Below are 21,749 nucleotides of genomic sequence, written 5' to 3'. Positions count from 1 at the left end.
ACTTATTTGTTAATTAGAGAAATGCTGCTAATTTTATATTGAGCAACGTAATCCTTCTGTACTGTTTATAGCAACTTTAATAATAACATAAAATGCAGTTTCAATGTGTTTTTGTTTTCCAAATTTCATATATATATATATATATATATATATCATATATAAATACAGGGTGCCCCAGAACTTAACGTCAAGCCGAACTGTGGCACAATATGCGAGAGAGAAACATTTATCCTATCGTGTATACCGTTATCGTGTTGTTGTTAGATTTTTTAACTTCCCGTGGGACAAGTTATTGTAATTGTCCAAAAATCGAAATTAAAATTTTTGTATTTCTCGACGTTTTGAAGGTTTCTGAACATTTTGGCATACCTCAGAAAAAATGGATGTGTGTGTGGTGTGTATGTATGTATGGATACAAATTTCCAGTCACGTTTTCGGGCGCACGGATTAACCGATTTGAATGGTTCAAAAAAACAATCGATTCCTATTGATAGGGAGAAGAGCTGATTAGTTTTTGGCAAAGGAAGGTCCAGCAGTTACGGAGATAAAGAGCAAAAGAGTGCAGAAAATGGAAATCGAGTTAGTAATGATTTATTATTTATTAGTTTATCAGATTTTGGCAAAGGCAGGCCCCAGCCATTTTGAAGATGCGGAGCTAAATGTGCAAAAATGGCAGTTTTTGAGAGAACTAAGCGTCTGATTTGAATAATCCAAAGTACTTTCTACTTGTCTTAACAAAATAATTGATTTTGACAAAAAAATTTTGTCTCAACTTTTTTTTTCAATTTTTTTTTCAAAAATTTTTTTTTTGTATATCGAAAATAATTCAGATTTTATTTTTAATTCTGACTAAAGTTCTAATATACTTTGAACAAATAATTTCAACTTTGCAATTCAGTTTATATAATTCTTATAAAATATTAGACAATATTACAATATTTATAATAATCTATTTGAAAACATTCAATATTTCTCGAACATTTCATTACATTACGGGAAGTTCCAGCAATTTGCCTTAAGGCACGATGCCATACACCCAACTAGTTTTATTATAAAACTGTCAAGTATTTTACCGTTTTACTCTGTTTTTTTCAGATGCAAAATTTGTGAAGCTATTTTGAATATTATAAAGTTATTATTCTTTTAATATTAATTATGAATAAGCTTGATAAGAGCCTGAAATAATATCTATTATTATTGATTACGGATTGCTTATGAATAAATAAATAAACTAGTTGGTTTGGTATTTAGCCTTGAGGCAAATTACATGAACTTCCCGATATGTGTAAATAATCGACTTGATCAAAAAAATGTGTAAATAATATACTTCATCAATCCTACTTAATTATTTAAAAAAAAAACGATAAGAAAGTTTGACGAATTTTTAAAATTAAACTACTTGTCGTAAGGCCGTAATATTACAGTAAGTTCTATAAGACCATGATGTATATCGCCAAAAAAAGTTCCATGAAAACGGCTTAATTTTTTTTTAACAGTTAATTACAAGAAAACGGCTCGGTAGATTTTCACCTAAAATTAATCAGTATCATTCCCAACCAATATCTTCGAACAGTTTTTGATTTTTAAAATCGGTTCGGTAGAATGAGCTTAAATGTGGACGAAAATTTAACACTTTTTTTCAACAGTTAATTACAAGAAAACCGCTCGGTAGATTTTCATCTAAAATTAATCAGTATCATTCCCAACCAATATCTTTCGAACAGTTTTGATTTTTTAAAATCGGTTCGGTAGAATGAGCTTAAATGTGGACGAAAATTTAACACTTTTTTCAACAGTTAATTACAAGAAAACCGCTCGGTAGATTTTCATCTAAAATTAATCAGTATCATTCCCAACCAATATCTTTCGAACAGTTTTTGATTTTTTAAAATCGGTTCGGTAGGATGAGCTTAAATGTGGACTAAAAGTTCAACACTTTTTTTCAAATTACAAAGAAACGGCTTGGCAGATCGTTGCACAAAACTGACAAACGATAGTCCTCACCGAAATACATCAAATGGCTTTTAAATTTCTAAAATCGGTTCAGGCGTTTTTGAGAAAACGTCGAACAAAAGTCTAATTTTGACAAATGCCAAAAAGACCATACTGATTTTTGCAAACTTTGACGAATTTTTAAAGCTGGACCAGTTGTCGTAGGGCCGTAATATTTTAGTATGATCTAGAAGACTATGGTATATATCGTCAAAAAAATAATCATAAAAATCGTCGAATTTTTTTTTTTTAAAACTTTATTACAAGAAAACATAAAATTAGCGAATCGGATTTTTTGATGAAAACATAAACTTCTCCTTCGGGAAGTTAAAAATGACCATAATTCAAAATTAAATAAATATCAAAGTAAAAAGTAAAAACTAAATTGATTTGTAGACTACTAAAAGGTTTTTATCGATACTTGAATATTTTTAATATTAAGTGTATCAACTTGCTTTTGTATTATTTCATAGTTTTTGTTGATTTCAAACCACACTTTTGCTTAAATTATTTATACACTTTAGATAAATAAATATGTAGATATGTAATTAATAGTATTTATTCTGGAATGGCATTACTAAATTTTAATATGTTGAACAAAAAAATTGCAATATTTTCAAAAATACTAATACGTGCAGCAACTTGCTTGCGTATTATTTGACACTTTTACAATTTGCTGATTTCAAGCCATGTTTGTACAGAAATTTCTGAAGACACTTCAGATAAATAAATATGTAGATATATAGATAATTTTATCCTCTATCATATAGCATAAACAAATTTTAACATATTGAACACAAAATATGCAAAATTTACAAAAATTCTAATACGTGTATCAACTTGCTTGGGTATTTTTTGTTACTTTTACTACAATTGCAAATCTACTGATTTCACGTTTTCACGTTTTTGCAGAAATTTCTTTACACACTTTAGCAGATATTTAGATAATGTTATCTATTTTTATAAGGCATGAACAGATTTTTATGTGTTGGTTAAAAAAAAATTGCAAAACTTTCAATCCAAAAAGTGTATCATCTTGCTTCTGTGTTGTTTCCTACTTGCTACAGCAATTTGCTGATTTCAACCAAATTTTTTGAAATTAGAACCCATTAAAATTCTGTATCAAAAATTTAATAAACGCAGATACAAATATTTTAAATGAAACTAAACTTTCTTTATATATTTTGCAAGTTGCTTCTTAATATTTGGAACATTTTTCTACATTTTATAAAATATCTAGAAAATTTTGTTCCGTGCTATCTTTTTTATAAGTTTTAGAAGAAACTAGATAAAATTCACTACGATTTCATCTAAACTACCCTATATACCCTCATACAAAGTTCTGGAATAAAATTGATTCAATTTGGCCGTTATATAATGTGTTCATTGAAATATTATTATCGAAATAAAATCAAAATATTTTTCTAACATTTTGTATCTCAAATACTTCGTTCCGAATTTTTTTTCTAGTCAGCTCAGCAGAATCTAGTAAAAATTTAATAATATTTCGTAAAAACAATGCAATACACTCTTATATGAAAATTTAAAATAACACTAGTCAATTTTTTGTAATGTGCAAGTTTGCTATTAAATTTTTGGAACATTTTATTGCATTTTTTTAAATATTTCGAAAATTTTGCTCCGGGCTCGGTTTTTTTGTTAGATCAAATTTACTACCATTCGATATAAATTTACTACGATTTGTAATTAATCTATTTTGAACTCGCTATTACGCATTTTAAAAATTTTGCAATATAATTATTGAGGATACTTCTTAACAATTCTTCGAATGACTTGAAAGTTTTCTCCAATACACATTTTTCTAGTTAGCTTATCAAAAACTACATAAAATTTACTATAAGTCTGTATAAGCTGTCTTATGCAGTTTTATATGAATATTTTGAACAAAGCATTTGTTTGTACCCGCATTTTAAAAATTGCTACAAAATATTCTTGACGTTTTGCAAATAACTTGAAAATTTCGTTCCGGGCTTTCTTTTTTAGATATCTTAGCAAGAAATAGATAAAGTTGATGATCCTTCTAATGAACTATCTTATGCATTCTGACACAAAAATTTTAATTATGTGAAATAGAATAAACCAGTTTGATTTGGCGTTTATATACTGTGATTTCGTACAAAATGCTTTATGTTACACATACCGAGAAGTTTTAGTAACTTGCCTTAAGGCAATATGCCATTTACACCTAGCAGTTTTACATCACATTTTAATAATGAAAAAAAAAAGGTTTTCTTATCCACATTTATATATAATTTTAACAAAAATTGTAAAAACTCTTCTTTACATTTGTCTGGAATCCTTGTAATCATAATACTATTAATGATGGTGAGAATAATTTGTAACCCTAATTAACTTCCCGTAGGGTAAGTTATTGTAATGGGTGGAAAATCGAAATTGAAAATTTTTACATTTCTTGACGTTCTGAAGGTTTCTGAACATTTTGGCATACCTCAGAAAAAGTGGATGTGTGTGTGTGTGTATGTATGTATGGATACAAATTTCCAGTCACGCATCAACCAATTCGGGCGCACGGATCAACCAATTTGAATCGTTCGAAAAACATTCGATTCCTATTGATAGGGAGATGAGCTGATTAATTTTTGGCAAAGGCAGGCCCAGCAATTACGGAGATAAAGAGCAAAGAGTGCCGAAAATAGAAATCGAGTTTTTGAGAGAACGGAGCATCTGATTTGAATGTTCTAAAAAACATTCAATTAGTAATGATTGGGACAAGTGATTGTCAGATTTTGGCAAAGGCAGGCCCAGCCATTTTGAAAATACGGAGCTAAATGTGCAAAAAATGGCAGTTTTTGAGAGAACTAAGCGTCCGATTTAAATGATTCAAAGAACTTTCTGATTGTCTTAACAAAATAATTGATTTTGGAAAAAAAAATTTTTGTTTCAACTTTTTTCTTTCAAAAAAAATTTTTTATATATCGAAAATAAATCAGATTTTATTTTTAATTCTGACTAAAGTTCTAATATATTTTAAACAAATAATTTTAACTTCGCAATTCAGTTTATATAATTCTTATAAATATTAGACCATGTTACAATATTTTGAACTATAATTGTGGGGTTGTTGTATCACTCATGTGCAGTGGCGTAACTATAGGGTGGCGTGGGTGGCAAAATGCCACGGGCCCCCGACCTAAGGGGGCCCCGGCCCGAGAAACCGTGGACTCAGAAATACATTTTTACATTGTACATAAATTCACTTGAAACTTATATTTTATATTTTTTAAGTTCAAAGTCGGAGTTAATTATTCAGCCAGGCTTGCATCGAACTTACATTCGACCGAATATTTAATTAGTTAAAAGCAAAGGAGTCGCCGTCATTCAGCGAATTGTGTTTTATCTTTTATGAGATAAATGGCTGCGATCGATCTGCATTTGAAAATCTTTAGTTTATATAATATGATATCAAAAATAAATGAAAGAATCTATCATTGTGTATATAATAACTTAAACGTTGTCAACTTTTAAGATAAAAAACAAACACGTGAAGAACTCTTTTCTCAATATCAGGGACGTAGCACGCCTTCGCGGGGCCTCTTATCAAAACTTGTTGGGGGCCCCCTTAAGAAGAAATTTTTTATCACAAAATATAAAAATACATGATATTTGAAAAATAGTTATTTATCATTATAATTATTTATCTATCTAATTTTCTATAATTTTTTGAATTTTTCATAAATGATTTCAGATAAAAATATTCTCACCTTATCTTTTTTCGAAAAACTGAATTATTAAGTGATCTTTAGATTTTCTAAAGTTTCTGCCTCTAGGAACAATAGTGACAAGTCTAGTAGACATTTCTGTCCAAAAGTTTTTACGTATTTTCTTTTTAGTTTTAATTTTTACATACCATTTTTCAAATATTTTGCAGCAGAAATAAATTCTCTTAAAGCATTAGCTTACAAGTTGAACTTCAATGCCGCTCGATAACTACGTTCAAGTTATTTAATTTTATATAAACCATTGTTTTGCTTTAGATTTTTCATCAATTTCTGCTTACGCTCGTTGGGCCCTAATTAAATTTAAATTTTTGATAGCGGTAACGGTAGCTACTTTAATAGATTAGTACTATAAAAAAAACTTTTGTTCAGATTCTGAACCATTTGCCAGGGAAATTTTGTTTTCGATCAATTTTCAGAGGCGGAATAGAAAATTCTTCGGAATAGACACTTTTACGCAACTGAAAGCAGTAACAGAAGATTTTATTTACTAAGTAGCTTATGGAAGTTGACATTTTATTTTTATTTAATTTTGAATAGGAGTAGAGTTAACTATTGTTTCTTCAAGAAGAAGCTAGATGACAAATATCTCCATCTTCGTTAAAAAAAATCGTCGAAAAAGTATTGAAACGGATTGGATTTCCGAGAAAATGAATACTTTTCAATACTGTTACTAACCAGGGGTGTTGTTTAAAACATAAGTTTTCATAAAGATTACAGTAAAAAAAAGAAATTGTTAATGGAAGGTTATGTAATAATTAAATTTATGAAAGTGGTATTTTTTAAATTTTTATTAAAAAATACGTTTAATTTAATAAAAATTATTAGGCGTCCTCATGCATTATTCTCATATTTAATTCGTTATCAATGAGTTTTAAACAAAATATACAATCTACACGTTATAATTCTCTGTATTGTATATCTTCCTATGATTGATAGGATCGTATTTATTTATTATTTCATTATAACGAAAATTTACATACCAAATCATCGAGTGATATAATAGTTTGATTATCAATGGCAATAGTAGTCTCGTTGATGGATGACCTCTTTCTTAGAAATCGAAATCGATATTGCGTTTTGAATATTGTTTATGCTCAGTTTTATATCTAAATTGAATTAACATTTGTCTTTCTAGTATATTTCAAGTATATTTTGTGTCATACAACATTATCTGTATTTTCAATACAAATACTGTTTTCGAAATCGAAAACGAAAAGTTATCTAAAAGAGCAGTTTTTTTATTTCGAATTTTAAAATTTCAGTTGATGTAATATGTATTTCTGATAATATTTTCTACTCATTTATTTTATTTTTGTTTTTTTGCGCGATTTTGCTTAATGGCGATGACTGTTTTGATATGTTTTCGACTATATATATAAATTATTCTTATTTAATATAAATAAGTAATACGAAATTTTTATTAAACAACTTCTAAATTTTAATACTATTGATTTATATAAAAACAATACAACTAATGTTTAAACAAATAAGAAAATTCAACTAAATCAGACATTCTGGTGAAAAAATTATGTACTTTTTTTTTACTAATATATCTCACGAACAAAAAGTATTACTTATTTAATTATTTATATTATAATAATAAAAAATATCGTATGCTAAATTTCTAACCATTTTTCCTCTGTCCGCTGCCAGTATAATTTAAAAAAAAAAACGATATTTTGTCAATATCAGCTGATTCGAGGCGTTGCTCGACCACCTTGTGAGGAAAAATTTCCTGCATTATATTTTTCAATGTGTTCGATAAACACTACGCTTGGTAAAATTATTTATTATTGACCCTTTTCACTTGCAAATTGCAACTTACAACAGTTTTTCCCGGTATTCGAGTCGAAAGGGTTAAAAATTGATAACAATCGAAATAATTCATCAGAACAATAAAGATTATCAATAATTATCTCTCATTTTTCAATGGTTTTATCAAATTTATTAAAACTAGTGAAGATATTAGTAGACTAGTATATTTACAATCTCAATTTGCAGAGGGGATGTTAACTGAGGAATTTTAACAGGAGTCCGTGATATTTGTACTCATATCAAATTTAACTTCATTCCCGAATTCAAATCGTCTTTCTGATTCCAAATTAATAATCGATTATGTAGAAATCCTTCCTGAACTATATAAATTCATCTTCTCAAAATTGCGATCTTCATAATAAAGCATTTATATAGTAGCACATCAACTACAAAAATATATGTGTAATGAAAATAAATGAGATCCTTACTTACTTAGCAATTTCTGGGAAATCTGGAAAACCAAATTCAAAAATATAAAATTAGAGCAAATGTACGTGTAAAAACTATGAAAGTTAAAAACAAAATAGATGGATTCTTGGATAATTATAGATAAAACAATGTAATCCAGTGATTGATTTCTATTAAAAATAATACAAACATATAACAATAACATGTCTCTTGATGGATACTCAGAAAGTCGTTTTCTACATGTTTATTTCTAATCTCAATAGTAGTTAAAGATTAATTTATTATATAAAGATCTTTGGAGAATGTTAATACTCGAGTGTGAATCTACGCAAATGAGTAAAAGCATGCGAAGAATGAGTACAAATTTACTTGGAGGAGTATTAATCTACTCCAATAAGTGTAAATCCACGGGAATCAGTGTGAATCAACTTGAATGAGTAAAGATATGGGAATGAGTATAAATCTTTTTGAATGAATATTAATCTTTCCCAATGAGTGTGAATCTATTTCTACATGAATGAGAAAAAATATGGGGATGAGTATAAATATACTTGGATGAGTATAAATCTACTCCGATCAGTGTAAGTCTATGTGAATGAGTGTAAATTTACAAGTATGAGAACAAGTCTGTTACATTAGGTGTAAATATATTAAAACTACTACAATAAATGCAATTCTGTATAATAAGAGTAAGTATACATGTATGAGCACAAATATACTGTAATAAGTGTTAATCTACTCCAATGAGGATCAATCTACATGAATGAGTGAAAATAAAACAATAAGTATGCATCCAATATGAATCTACATAGTAAGTCCAACATAAATCTACAAGTATGAGCACAAATCTACTACAATAAGTGTAAATCGGTTCCAAGTAAATCTACTGCGATGATTTTAAACCTACTACAATGATATTAAATCTGGTTGTTTACTGGTGTTTTACTAAAGAAAGTGAGCATCTACAACAAAGTGTGTAAATCTGCTCGAATAATTGTAAATCTACTACAATAGTTTGAATCTACTACCATAAAAGTTAATTTACCTCAAAGATTGAAAATGTATGAGAAATGCCATCTAATATCTTCTAATAACTTCTTGTAATTAACTGCTGTAGATGTTTCGTAAATACAAAAATGAGTAGATAAGGGGTGGAGCATCTAATAAAAACAATATTTAAAAAATAGATAGAAAAAGATGTATAACTAGCAATCGCCATGATTCTTACGACGTTGCCACCGGGAAAAAAACGGCAATGTTTGAGAATCCATAACAAAAGAATTTTCTTTCGTTGTTATTCGTTTTGGTTGTGAGCACTGTTGTTTAGTTTACAAGACCTCAATGTATTTTTGTATGTTAATTGTATTTTAAGATGTGTTGTTGATTTTACGTTAGATTCAACACACTCACTCACACTTGAGTGGGGTAAAAAAAAACAGGCTAACATTTGCCTTGAAGGTGTAAAAAATATAAAATAGCAAATAAACTATATAGTGGGGTGTATGTCATCGTGTCTTAGGGCAAATTGCTGGAACTTTCCGTACCGTAACAAATTGTTAGAGGAATACTGAATGTTTTCGAATAGATTAGAATAGATTATTATTAATATTGTAGCATTGTCTAATATTTATAAGAATTATATAAACTGAATTGCAAAGCTGAAATTATTTGTTTAAAGTATATTATAACTATAGTCAGAATTAAAAATAAAATCTAAAGTATTTTCGATATACAATTTTTTTTTTTTGAAAAAAAAAGTTGAAACAGAAGTTTTTTTTTCCAAAATTAATTATTTTGTTAGGCCAAGCAGAAAATTCTTTAAATCATTTAAATCGGACGCTTAGTTCTCTCAAAAACTGCCATTTTTTACATATTCAGCTCCTTATTTTCGAAATGGCTGGGCCTGCTTTTGCCAAAAACTGATAAACACTTCTCCCAATCATTACTAATTGAATGTTTTTTAGATCATTCAAACCGGATGCTCCGTTCTCTCAAAACCTAGATTTAAATTTTTTGCACTCTTTGCTTTTTATCTCTGTAACTGCTGGACCCGCCTTTGACAAAATCTAATCAGCTCATCTCCCTATCAATAGGAATCGAATGTTTTTTAAACCATTTAAATCGGTTGATCCGTGCGCCCGAAAACGTGACTGGAAATTTGTATCCATACATACATACACACACACGCACACATCCATTTTTTCTGAGGTATGCCAAAATGTTCAGAAACCTTCAAAACGTCGAGAAATGTAAAAATTTTTAATTTCGATTTTCGGCCCATTACAATAACTTACCCTACGGGAAGTTAAATAGTAAATTTAGTTAAAAAAAGCAATTTTACAAGAGATAAATTAAATAAATAGTTATTTCAACTCTGGTAATGAAAATTTATACGAAATGTTAGTGTTAGTCAGTGTTATCTATGTAGAAAATATATCCATGAATTATATATTTTGCATTGGTCGAATAATGTAGCTATCATTTCATAGAATCCCTTTAAAATAACTAGCTGTAAGTGGAATTCTGTCTTGAGGCAATTATGGCATCGTGCCTTAAGGCAAATTGCTGGAACTTCCCGCACCGTAACGAAATGTTCGAGGAATACTGAATGTTTTCAAATAGATTATTATAAATATTGTAACATTGTGTAATATTTATAAGAATTATATAAACCGAATTGCAGAGTTGAAATTATTTCTAAAGTATATTAGAACTATAGTCAGAATTAAAAATAAAATCTAAAATATTTTCGATATACAAAATACTAAAAAAAAAAAAAAAAAAAAAAAAAAAAAAAAAAAAAAAAAAAAAAAAAAAATTGAACAAAATTTTTTTTTTCAAAATCAATTATTTTGTTAAGCAAGCAGAAAGTTCTTTGAATCATTTAAATCGGACGCTTAGTTCTCTCAAAAACTGCCATTTTTTACATATTTAGCTCCGTATCTTCGAAATGGCTGGGCCTGCCTTTGCCAAAAACTAATAAACACTTCTCCCAATCATTACTAATTGAATGTTTTTTAAAACATTCAAATCGGATACTCCGTTCGCTCAAAAATTCGATTTCTATTTTCTGCACTCTTTGCTCCGTATCTCCGAAACGGCTGGACCTGCCTTTGCCAAAAACTAATCAGCTCTTTTCCCAATCAATAGGAATCGAATGTTTTTTGAACCATTCAAATCGGTTGATCCGTGCGCCCTAAAACGTGACTGGAAATTTGTATCCACACATACATACACACACACACACACACACACACACACACACACACACACACATCCATTTTTTCTGAGGTATGCCAAAACGTTCAGAAACCTTCAAAACGTCGAGAAATGTAAAAATTTTCAATTCCGATTTTCGGCCCATTACAATAACTTACCCTACGGGAAGTTAAAAATAAGACATTGAATCTGTTTGCCCCCTGGCTGTCCTATTTTACCACACCTATAGGGTAAAAAGTACCAGGTGACAAATTTTTGAAAAACAGCAAAAAGCACATGTCTACAATGATATATTAGCTGGGAGTTTTACTGAACATAATCAGACAGTTGACTGTTTGATGTGTTATTTGTTGTTATATAATTGGTTTAGTTTTCACAATATAATTTCTCGAAGTCAAATTGGACCTTTGTTTCCTATTTGTATTCCAGTCATTTAAGGTTAAATTAAGTAAGAATTCCGGAATTCGGGATACTCGGCTGTATGTATGTAAATACTGAAATATTGACACCCTAAAGTTGTCTCAAAACCTACATATGGTATTGACACCCTCCCATATATAAATTTTGAGACAACTTTAGGGTGTCAATATACAAGTATTTACAGACTTACAGCTGTGTATCTCAAATTCCGAGGTAATCTTACTATAATAAACTGGACTATTGAATTGATTACCAATTTACAGTGGCAAATAACATTATGTTTTGGACAAATATATTAAAATATGGTCTTCGAATTTCGCTAATCAACTACTTCAACTATCCATCCATCCATCCATCCATCCATCCATCCCACTACTGTCAATTTTCTTCAGGAAGTAGTGATGGGTCGTTGACGTTTTTTCCGTCAACGAAACGAAACGGTTAACGGGTTCTCGTCAACCAGTTGAAAAACTAGTTAATTTTCAACTATAGTTGATTTTAACGATTCAACGCTGGCAACGTTAATAACTATGAGTTGAAAATACTGTTTCGTTGAAAGTTAATGAAGTTTGTTCCTTATCTATGTTCGTCCCAGTTAAATGTCAAATCATTTGATCAATAACAAGGTTTAAAAGTTGAACTGTGTATCCCATCATATTGTTTATTTTTAATTTTAAAGCAAAAGGATATAGTATACTGAAACAACGAATTTATAATTAAAATAGCAATGTTTCACATAATAAACAAATAATTTATATAACTCAATAATTTATATTTTCAGGTTAGGTTTAAAAAATGACTTCAAGTAATTTCAAATTAAAAATGTTATGGATATAACGAAAAATATTAGTAACAAAACATTTGAAAGTTAGTATTCATCTATCTATTTATGACCTTGTTAACTAAGAAGATTTTTATATGACATGATATTCTATATAGCCTGAAAAATCAAATGAAAATGAATGAAATAAAGATTAACTTAAATAGAAGTTTTTATGAAATCTTATAAATTAAACAAATCATTTTTATAAGTACATTTTATTCAAATATTTACATATATTATACATTTTAACTATAATTATAAATTTCAAATAGATTATATAATTTGTTACATAACAAAACTAAAATTTTAACAATTTTAAATTTTATCAAATCGATTTTGATCTAAATTTACATTTAAATACATTAATTTTTCGACTTTTGTATTTTGTAGTCTCGATCTTCTATCCGTAATAACCATGCCTGCTTTTGAAAAGATCCTTTCACAAGGAACGGAGGTAGCTACAACATTGCACTGATTTTTAAACAATCTCGCCGAATTTGGATAAACATGCTGGTGATTTCTCCACCATTGCATTGGGCAATTTAATATACCTTCTGCAGATTTCATAGGCAAGCTATCATCAGCGAGATATATATCAATTTCCTTTATAGCAGCACATAGTGGAGTCGATTGATGCAGTGATGCTCCTACTAGGTTATTTAAAATAGTCCATGGGTTATACTCATCAATATTTTCCATGGACGTTGATGGCATGGGAACAACATTCTCTAAAAGTCTTCGTTCTTCAATGATTTTTGCTACTTTTTGCTTAAGATCTTCTTTAATAATTTTTGCATCTTCTATGTTTGAGCAACCCTTCATTTTGAACCTAGGATCTAATAATGTACAGATTCCAAATGTCTTGCTCCTCTCGACATTTGGAAATCTGTCATTAATTCCTGATTTAAAAATTTCAGTGATTCTTCTAATTACTGGCAACAGGTCATTTCGTGCCAATAATTTGTTGCATGACTCATTCAAACATCTTACTAACACTATTACCAGGCTTCCTGTCAGGTAATTTTCACCACTTACAGTGGTGGTAATATCTTCGAATGGTTTTAAAATTAAGCATAGTTGTGGCAACATTTCCCACATTTCAGAAGTCAATGATGGTAGATTTGCATTTAAAACACTCATTGTCATCCTTATTGACTCTTCAACCTCGACAAATCGTTTCGCCATGTAAAAGGTGGAGTTCCACCTTGTTTCGACATCTTGAATCAATTTTTTTGTGTGTCCATATTGCTGCATTTGGTATTTCTGCAGTTTTTCACATGCAGTGACACTCCTCCGGAAGTGGCCAACAATTTTCTTTATTATATCGATCTCACTCTTAATCAATTTGAGGCCATCATTTACTATTAAATTAATAGTGTGTGCAAAACATCCATAATGTTTTATTTTTAAAATGTCTTTAATGGCTTTTTTCATGTTATTGGCATTATCACTAATTATCACCAATTGTCAAGGATTGTTTGAATTTCTATTGCTAGATTTTCTGATGTATGCGCTCCTTCAAATTGACAGCATCCGAGAAAAACAGTTTTTAAGTTATAATTGTCTGTAATATAATGGCCTGTAACTGCCACATATGCTTCAGTAACCCTAGAAGTCCAAACATCTAATGTTATGCAAATAGTTTGTGCTTCAGCTAAAACTTCTGCTCTTGTATTTTCAACTGCCTTGTTGTATTGCTCCTCGAGCATGGATCCTGAAACAGTCTTTCTAGATGGAAGAACATATCCTGGTATCCACCGCATCAACTTTTTAAACGCTCTTTCTTCAACTAATGAAAATGCATGGAAACTATCAATGAACATACCCATCAAATCTTGGTCAATCTTTTTTTTTTTGTTCGCTGCTAATTTTTTTAGTCATAAAAGTCTCCAATACCCTCTGACTCACACTTGTAGGTTGTTGTTGAGCACTACTAAAACTTGGTATAGCCTATCCGGAATTACTCATATACTGTGAAATACGAGTCTGCTGTGAACTTCCTGCCTCAGTTTCTTGCAACGAAGCATATATGGAAATATGCTTTCTTCTTAAATGTCTCTTTAAATTGGCGGTTGTTGAACTATACTTTATCTGCTGGTTGCACACATTACACTTTGCTTTCATACTATCAATTTTTTCAAAATGGTACCACAATACACTAATATTTCTACGAGATGCCATTTTTTTAACTTCCCGAAGGAGAAGTTTATGTTTTCATCAAAAAATCCGATTCGCTAATTTTATGTTTTTTCGACGTTTCAAGCCATTCTGAATCGAATGAGAACAAATTTGGAAAAAGTATGTGTGTGTGTGTGTGTGTGTGTGTGTGTGTGTGTGCGTGTGCACCAACAGATTTTTTGCCGTAAATCGCCGTTTTCTCAAAAACGGCTGGACCGATTTCAAAAATTTAAAAGCCATTCGATGTATCTCGATGAGGACTATTGTTTGTCAGTTTTGTGCGACGATCGGCCAAACCGTTTCTTCGTAAATAGCAGAGAAGTGAAAACTCTTTCGTCCACGTTTTAGCCCGCAGTTATGAATCGATTTTGAAAATTCAAAAACCGTTCGAAAGATATTGGTTGGGAATCGTGCTGATTAGTTTTTGGTAGAGATCGGCCGGGCCGTTTTCTTGTAATAAAGTTTTTAAAAAAAAAATTTCGACGATTTTTATGATTATTTTTTTGACGATAGATACCATAGTCTTCTAGATCATACTAAAATATTACGGCCCTACGACAACTGGTCCAGCTTTAAAAATTCGTCAAAGTTTGCAAAAATCAGTATGGTCTTTTTGGCATTTGTCAAAATTAGACTTTTGTTCGACGTTTTCTCAAAAACGCCTGAACCGATTTTAGAAATTTAAAAGCCATTTGATGTATTTCGGTGAGGACTATCGTTTGTCAGTTTTGTGCAACGATCTGCCAAGCCGTTTCTTTGTAATTTGAAAAAAAGTGTTGAACTTTTCGTCCACATTTAAGCTCATCCTACCGAACCGATTTTAAAAAATCAAAAACTGTTCGAAAGATATTGGTTGGGAATGATACTGATTAATTTTAGATGAAAATCTACCGAGCGGTTTTCTTGTAATTAACTGTTGAAAAATAGTGTTAAATTTTCGTCCACATTTAAGCTCATCCTACCGAACCGATTTTAAAAAATCAAAAACTGTTCGAAAGATATTGGTTGGGAATGATACTGATTAATTTTAGGTGAAAATCTACCGAGCCGTTTTCTTGTAATTAACTGTTAAAAAAAATTTAAGCCTTTTTTCATGGAACTTTTTTTGGCGATATACATCATGGTCTTATAGAACTTACTGTAATATTACGGCCTTACAACAAGTAGTTTAATTTTAAAAATTCGTCAAACTTTGCTAAAATTATTATCGTTTTTTTTTAAAGTAGGATTGATGAAGTATATTATTTACACTTTTTTTTGATTAAGTCGATTATTTACACATATCGGGAAGTTCATGTAATTTGCCTCAAGGCTAAATACCAAACCAACTAGTTAAAAAAGAATTTGAAAAAAAAACAATATTTCTTAAAATTTAAACTTATTGTAAAACTAATCGATAATATAAAATATATGAAATTATTAAACTACGTTATTTACTAAATTTAAAACTAATTAAAATATATTTGATAAAATCTAAAATAAATTATTATTAAAAAACTATTTTAAATACTAATGAAATGGTATAACAATTTTATTTAAAAAGCACAAAATTTTAACTCAAATTTTTTACTGAATAACGTATCTTTCAATTTTAAAAAATTGGCAAGCGCGTAATTAAGATAAAAGTAATCGGGATGAGTTCTATACTAAATAAAAATTATTAAAAATTGAAATTAACAATATTAGCCCCGCCCGTAAGGGGCCAATTGTCTCAAAAAACTAATCAACGCAAGCGCTTATCCAGTTTCATTTTATAGTTTTAAAATTTTAACATCGGTTCAGACGAGTAAACGTCGAGAAAAGGTCAAATTTTGACTCACGTCAAAGACGCAGATTATTTTTAACTTCCCGAAGGAGTTAGTTTATGTTTTCATCAAAGTTTATGTTTTCATGTTAGTTTATGTATCGAAGTTTATATTTTCATCAAAAAATCCAACTCGCTAGTTTTATGTTTTCTCGACGTTTCAAGCCATTCTGAATTGAATGAGCTCAAATTTGGAAAAAGTTTGTGTGTGTGGGTGTGTGTGTGCGCGTGCGTGTATGTGAACAGAATTTTTGCAGTAAATCGGCATTTTTTCAAAAATGGTTCGATCGATTTCAAAAATTTAAAAGCCATTCGATGTATCTCGATGAGGACTAGAGTTTCTGAGTTTTGTGCGACGATCGTCCAAGCCGTTTCTTTATAAATAGCAGAAAAGTGAAAAAAAATTTGTCCACGTTTTAGCCCGCAATTCTGAAAATTTAAAAACCGTTCGAAAGATATTGGTTGGGAATTGTGCTGATTAGTTTTTGGTAAAGATCGGCCGGGCCGTTTTCTTGTAATAAAGTTTTTTAAAGAAAAATTTCGACGATTTTTATGATTTTTTTTACGGTAGAAATCATAGTCTTCTAGACCATACTAACATATTACGGCCCTACGACAACGTTTAGCTTTAAAAATTCGTCAAAGTTTGCAAAAATTAGTGTTCATGAAACTTTTTTTGGCGATGTATATCATGGTCTTATAGAACTTACTGAAATATTACGGCCTTACGACAAGTAGTTTAATTTTAAAAATTCATCAAAGTTTGAGTAGATGAGTAGTTTTGTTGACGTTTGTTAAAATTAAAATTAGATGATTTACTTGGTATAACGATAGAGTACTTGGTTTTAATGAATATGCTAAGTCTCGATTAAGGTTCAATTATAAAAATTGTTGATTTTTTAAATTTTGCTTTTAGAAAATACTCCGAGTCAAAGTGTTCGTTCGTTTTCAATTATGTGTTATAAATCCACTTGGAATACTTTTAATCATTCATAAATTAATTTATTTTTTATTGATTAAGTCGATTATTTACACATATCGGGAAGTTCATGTAACTTGCATCAAGGCTAAATATCAATACCAACTAGTTAATTTATAAGGTTAGGCGGGTCCAATTTAACTTTGAGCAATTATATTGTGAAAACTAAACGAAAAACATAACAACCAATAAGACGCCTCAAACAAAAAATCATCTGACTATGTTTTAGTACAACTTCCAGCTAATTCATCACTGTAAAAATGTTTTTTTTGCTGTTTTTAAAAAAATTGTCACTTGGTCTTTTTTTACCCCATAGGCGGGGTAAAATCGGCGAGAGGACAAACAATGAAATTTACTATTTTAAATTTTAAAGGAATTTAACGAAAAAATAGCTGCATTATTTAACCAATGAAAAATATGAATTTTATAGATACATTTTTTACAGAGATAACTCTGTAAATAACCTTGATTTGATATTTTGTCCAAAATATTCATAAATATTTATTTAATATTTCTCTTGTAAAAATGCTTTTTTTAACGTCGTAAGAATCAGAGTGATGGCTGGTTGTACATTTTTCCCTCTACTTTCAAATATTGTTGTTAAGAAATCCTTAACTTTACTTGTTTTTGAGATATCTGTGGTGGACCTTTTTACCCGCGAATCTTTAAGCTCCGTTCTATCTAATATATATACATATATATATCTTATATATAAAATTCTTCTGTAACAATGTAAGTTTCATTAATACTCCTAAACTATAATTCGGATTTTCATGAATCTTCCTGAAGTTTGTTCGGGAAATTTTCTAGAATGTTTTGATTCACAGAAATATAGTTAGATTGTAGAAATAAATGGAAAAAATACAAAAAACCGCTTATCATTGTTTGACCTTTAAAATATTTAAGGCATGGTTTGACATTAAAAACAAATGACAATATAGGCTGAGGCAATATTAAAATATAATAAATTCATGATTATAAATAAGGAAAATGTAATGTCTACATTATTATTGCCGAAAAGCAGCTGAGATGTGCCAAAAATTAAATTAATATAAGATGCAAACAATATAACATGCGTTTGACAGTCTGCGCATGCGTCTGACGCGCACGGCGAATCGTGTTCTCAACTGCGCGTTGTTTGCTTTTGCTTGCAAAAATTTTGTTTGCGCACTTTGCGAACAGATTCGCCGTACGAATTCGTGCAAAGGAAACGAGCCATAAGTGATTGCGCTCAAAAATATTCAATTTGCAGTTGTTTTGCCTTACTATACTAAGTCACAATACAAAAAAAATTATTTAGAAGTTTCATTGAGTCAAAAATTCATATGTTTGTCATTGGGTACGGAATATTTACTCAATGGAGCGCTTTCGGTCTGAACTTTTTTTTACTGTTTTCCATTTCGTTTGGAATTTTGGAACTAGGTTTATCTTACTCTTCAGAAGTGAAAACAATTTAGACTCCTTTACCACTTCTCGGGTGGATGTCATTTCTTTTCAGTGGTGTAATTTTACTTTTTTCAAAATAACGTTGGGTATCGATAAAAGAACTAACTATAAGAGAAAAATGTTTAATAATGTTTTTCAAAAAAGCAAATACTTTTCAAGTTACTGGCTACTGAAAATTTGTTTCTTTTTCGCGTTTTTCATCGTTTTTTGCTAATATCTTCAAAAATATACATTTTAACGAAAATCATGTAATGAACAAAATTATATCAATAAACATTTTAATAAATCGCTATTTCACAGTGTTCTAGGAACAATATTAAGTTAATTATGAAAATGGGTTTTTATAGTTCTCATAATAAGCTTCAAAAGAAGTACTTCTGCGTGTAAATTGAGTGAGCTATCATGCAATTAAAAGACGCATACAATGTTTTTTTTTCGTTTAAATCAAATAGTTTATGAGTGCCATTACCACCAAAATTAAAAATAATAGTTTTCCATCTAGAATTAACTGAAAGAATACGTATAAAAGTATATATATATATGAAAATTCAAGATATTTTTCAGACTAATTATTGGTTTTTATCATTTTTTTGTTACACAAATATTGATAGAGTTCTAATTGTTTAAAGAGTGCGCGGCTGTCCAACCGGAGTGTCTTTCGAGCCCTTTAACCCTTCGCCGTTTCAAAATAAGAGAAGTTACGGTAAAATTTATGATAAAGAAAGTTGCAGCTCATTTAATCACCTTTAAAATAGTATATTACAAGTTATGATAAAATCAGAAACAAAAGAGTTATAATCCAATTAATACGGGGGGTGGTGACGAATTTGCAAATTGTTTTCACTTCTGAACTTTAGATTAAGATTAGCTGGGCATACGCTTTTTTCCTCTTCATTTACTGCAATAATTTTGTTGATAGTAGGTTGAATAGAGTACATGTGAACAAAATTTGACAAATTAATTCACTTCAAATATGAACGTAAGTAATAATGTATATTGAATTATTAGTGTGAAAAATGCAATTTAGATATTAAAATACTAAAAGCCAGTTAAAATATGGTACGAAATTATAAAAATTGTAGGCAACATTATTGAAGCAGAAAGGGTTGAAAAATCCAAGGTGATATTGTACCTTGACCGCACGCTATATATTAAATCTTTCTGAATTTGTTATGCTTTTTGAAAGATTTCAATTTTCAACACGTGTATCTATGCTATTACAATAAATACATGGTGATAAATGTGGAAAATAATGTTTTAGCCGTGAATAAACAAAAAATCATTCATTTAAACATCCACATCTACAGGTATATCTGAAAATATTGTATAACCGTTAAATTCAATAAAATAAATTGAGCTATTGGAAATAAATTTGTTCTATAAATCGCAGTGTATAATTTTTAATATATAATTTTATTGAATATATTTTAATATTTGTTAAATGGATAATTAAAGTGTTAACTGGGGGAATTGAGAATAATCATTTTATTTGAAACAGTACTACATTTAACATCACTCATATATTGGTGTAAATAGTAACTCGAAAAATAATAATGATTATTTTTAACTGAACGGTATAAATATTAGTATAGGATATTAAAAAACGTAGAGGTGAGTACAGGACAACGTCTGTCGGGTCATCTAGTATATATATATATATATATATATATATATATTGTATGATTCTGAATTTGATGTTGACATATGTATTAACAAAGTCTAATAATCGGGCATAACATCAATAAAAAACATGAATTTCTTTCAAAAATTTATTTTAAATCCATACGTTTCGGCTATAATCCTAGCCTTCATTCAGTGGAAACTAAAAATAAAATTAAAAACTGAAACAATTGAATTGGAGTGAAAAGAAAAAAAAAATAGTAATTAGTACTTACAATTAGTTGATCTTTGTGTTAAATTGGAAAATTTTAATAATCCATGGTATTAGGATATGGTAATGCACTACACTATGTATTATAAACATTAACTTGAAATTACACAATATTTTCACAAAATACTGATTTGAAAAAATCACAAATGGATAGTGTGTTATTCGTAGACTGGTTGAAGATGTAATGGAGAAAGACATTTTTTAAAAAATATTTTTACCAAGGTTCTGCACATGTGTGGAACAAATTGTAAATCCTTTGCGCGAACGCTTTTATTGTTTAGTAAGAAATTTGGAAATGTTATCTAAATAGAAGAGATTTGTGTCGCACAGCGTGTTGAGTTCATTCCGTTTATTTATTGTCTTATTGTTATAAATAGTTAAAAAAGATCCTTCTATAATTCTTCGTTTAAATAAATTTTGTTCAAACTGTAGTATAGTCGGATTAGAAAAGTCCATATTGTGTTTTAAAGTGTATATATGGTCTGCAAGAACAGTTTTAAATTGTTTGGGGTTTTTTGAATTGTTTTTATGTTGTTGTAACCGTTTATTGAGGTTCTGGCTAGTTTCTCCTATGTAAATGTTCTAGGTACGCCACTGATGTTCATGTATATAATTGTGGATACATTAATATATAGATATGTACAATGTACATATGTATATATGAGTATGTAGGTGTGCATATGCATGTGCATGTATATATATATATGTATATATATATATATATATATATATATATATATATATATATTTATATACATAATATTTCTCAACATTCACTAAAGCAATATTTCCTCTTTTTTCGTAAATTACCAATACAAGAGCCATAAAAAATCATTTTTGCCAGAATTCCGTACATTGTCCTTTACATCTGGCCGGCAGAACTCCATATCAGTGTGTTTAAGTCTTGTGTAGTCGTAACATCTACAAATATCTTCCAAAAAAATCGAGTGTTTTTAACAAAAAAATATTAGTGATATGGATATATAAATTATTACAGGTAAATAATTTTTGCT

The 21,749-nt window shown here is 29.3% G+C and overlaps 2 protein-coding genes across 2 annotated transcripts; both read right to left on the bottom strand.

The window, feature by feature from the left end:
• Nucleotides 1-12,852: 12,852 nt before the first annotated feature.
• Nucleotides 12,853-13,623, bottom strand: LOC113380733 (the record flags this gene model as incomplete). Its single annotated transcript, XM_026619865.1, has 1 exon — nucleotides 12,853-13,623. A coding segment is annotated over exon 1 (771 nt), but the record flags the coding sequence as incomplete, so codon positions are not given.
• A 272-nt stretch (nucleotides 13,624-13,895) lies between these two features.
• LOC113380734 (zinc finger BED domain-containing protein DAYSLEEPER-like) lies at nucleotides 13,896-14,267 on the bottom strand. Its single transcript, XM_026619866.1, has one exon. The coding sequence runs from the start codon at nucleotides 14,265-14,267 to the stop codon at nucleotides 13,896-13,898; it is 372 nt and encodes a 123-aa protein (XP_026475651.1).
• Nucleotides 14,268-21,749: the final 7,482 nt, after the last annotated feature.

The sequence above is a fragment of the Ctenocephalides felis genome, unplaced genomic scaffold (assembly GCF_003426905.1).
Source record: "Ctenocephalides felis isolate EL2017-DRISC unplaced genomic scaffold, ASM342690v1 CF-g0.4_SCAFFOLD_02363, whole genome shotgun sequence".
Classification (NCBI taxonomy): Eukaryota; Metazoa; Arthropoda; class Insecta; order Siphonaptera; family Pulicidae; genus Ctenocephalides; species Ctenocephalides felis.
Note: the sequence above shows the minus strand (reverse complement) of the source record. Positions and strands in the feature narration are given on the sequence as shown.

What these genes read in the sequence shown, in the direction of transcription:
- LOC113380734 (XM_026619866.1), bottom strand. Translation starts at nt 14,267, where the DNA reads ATGGGTATGTTCATTGATAGTTTCCATGCATTTTCATTAGTTGAAGAA.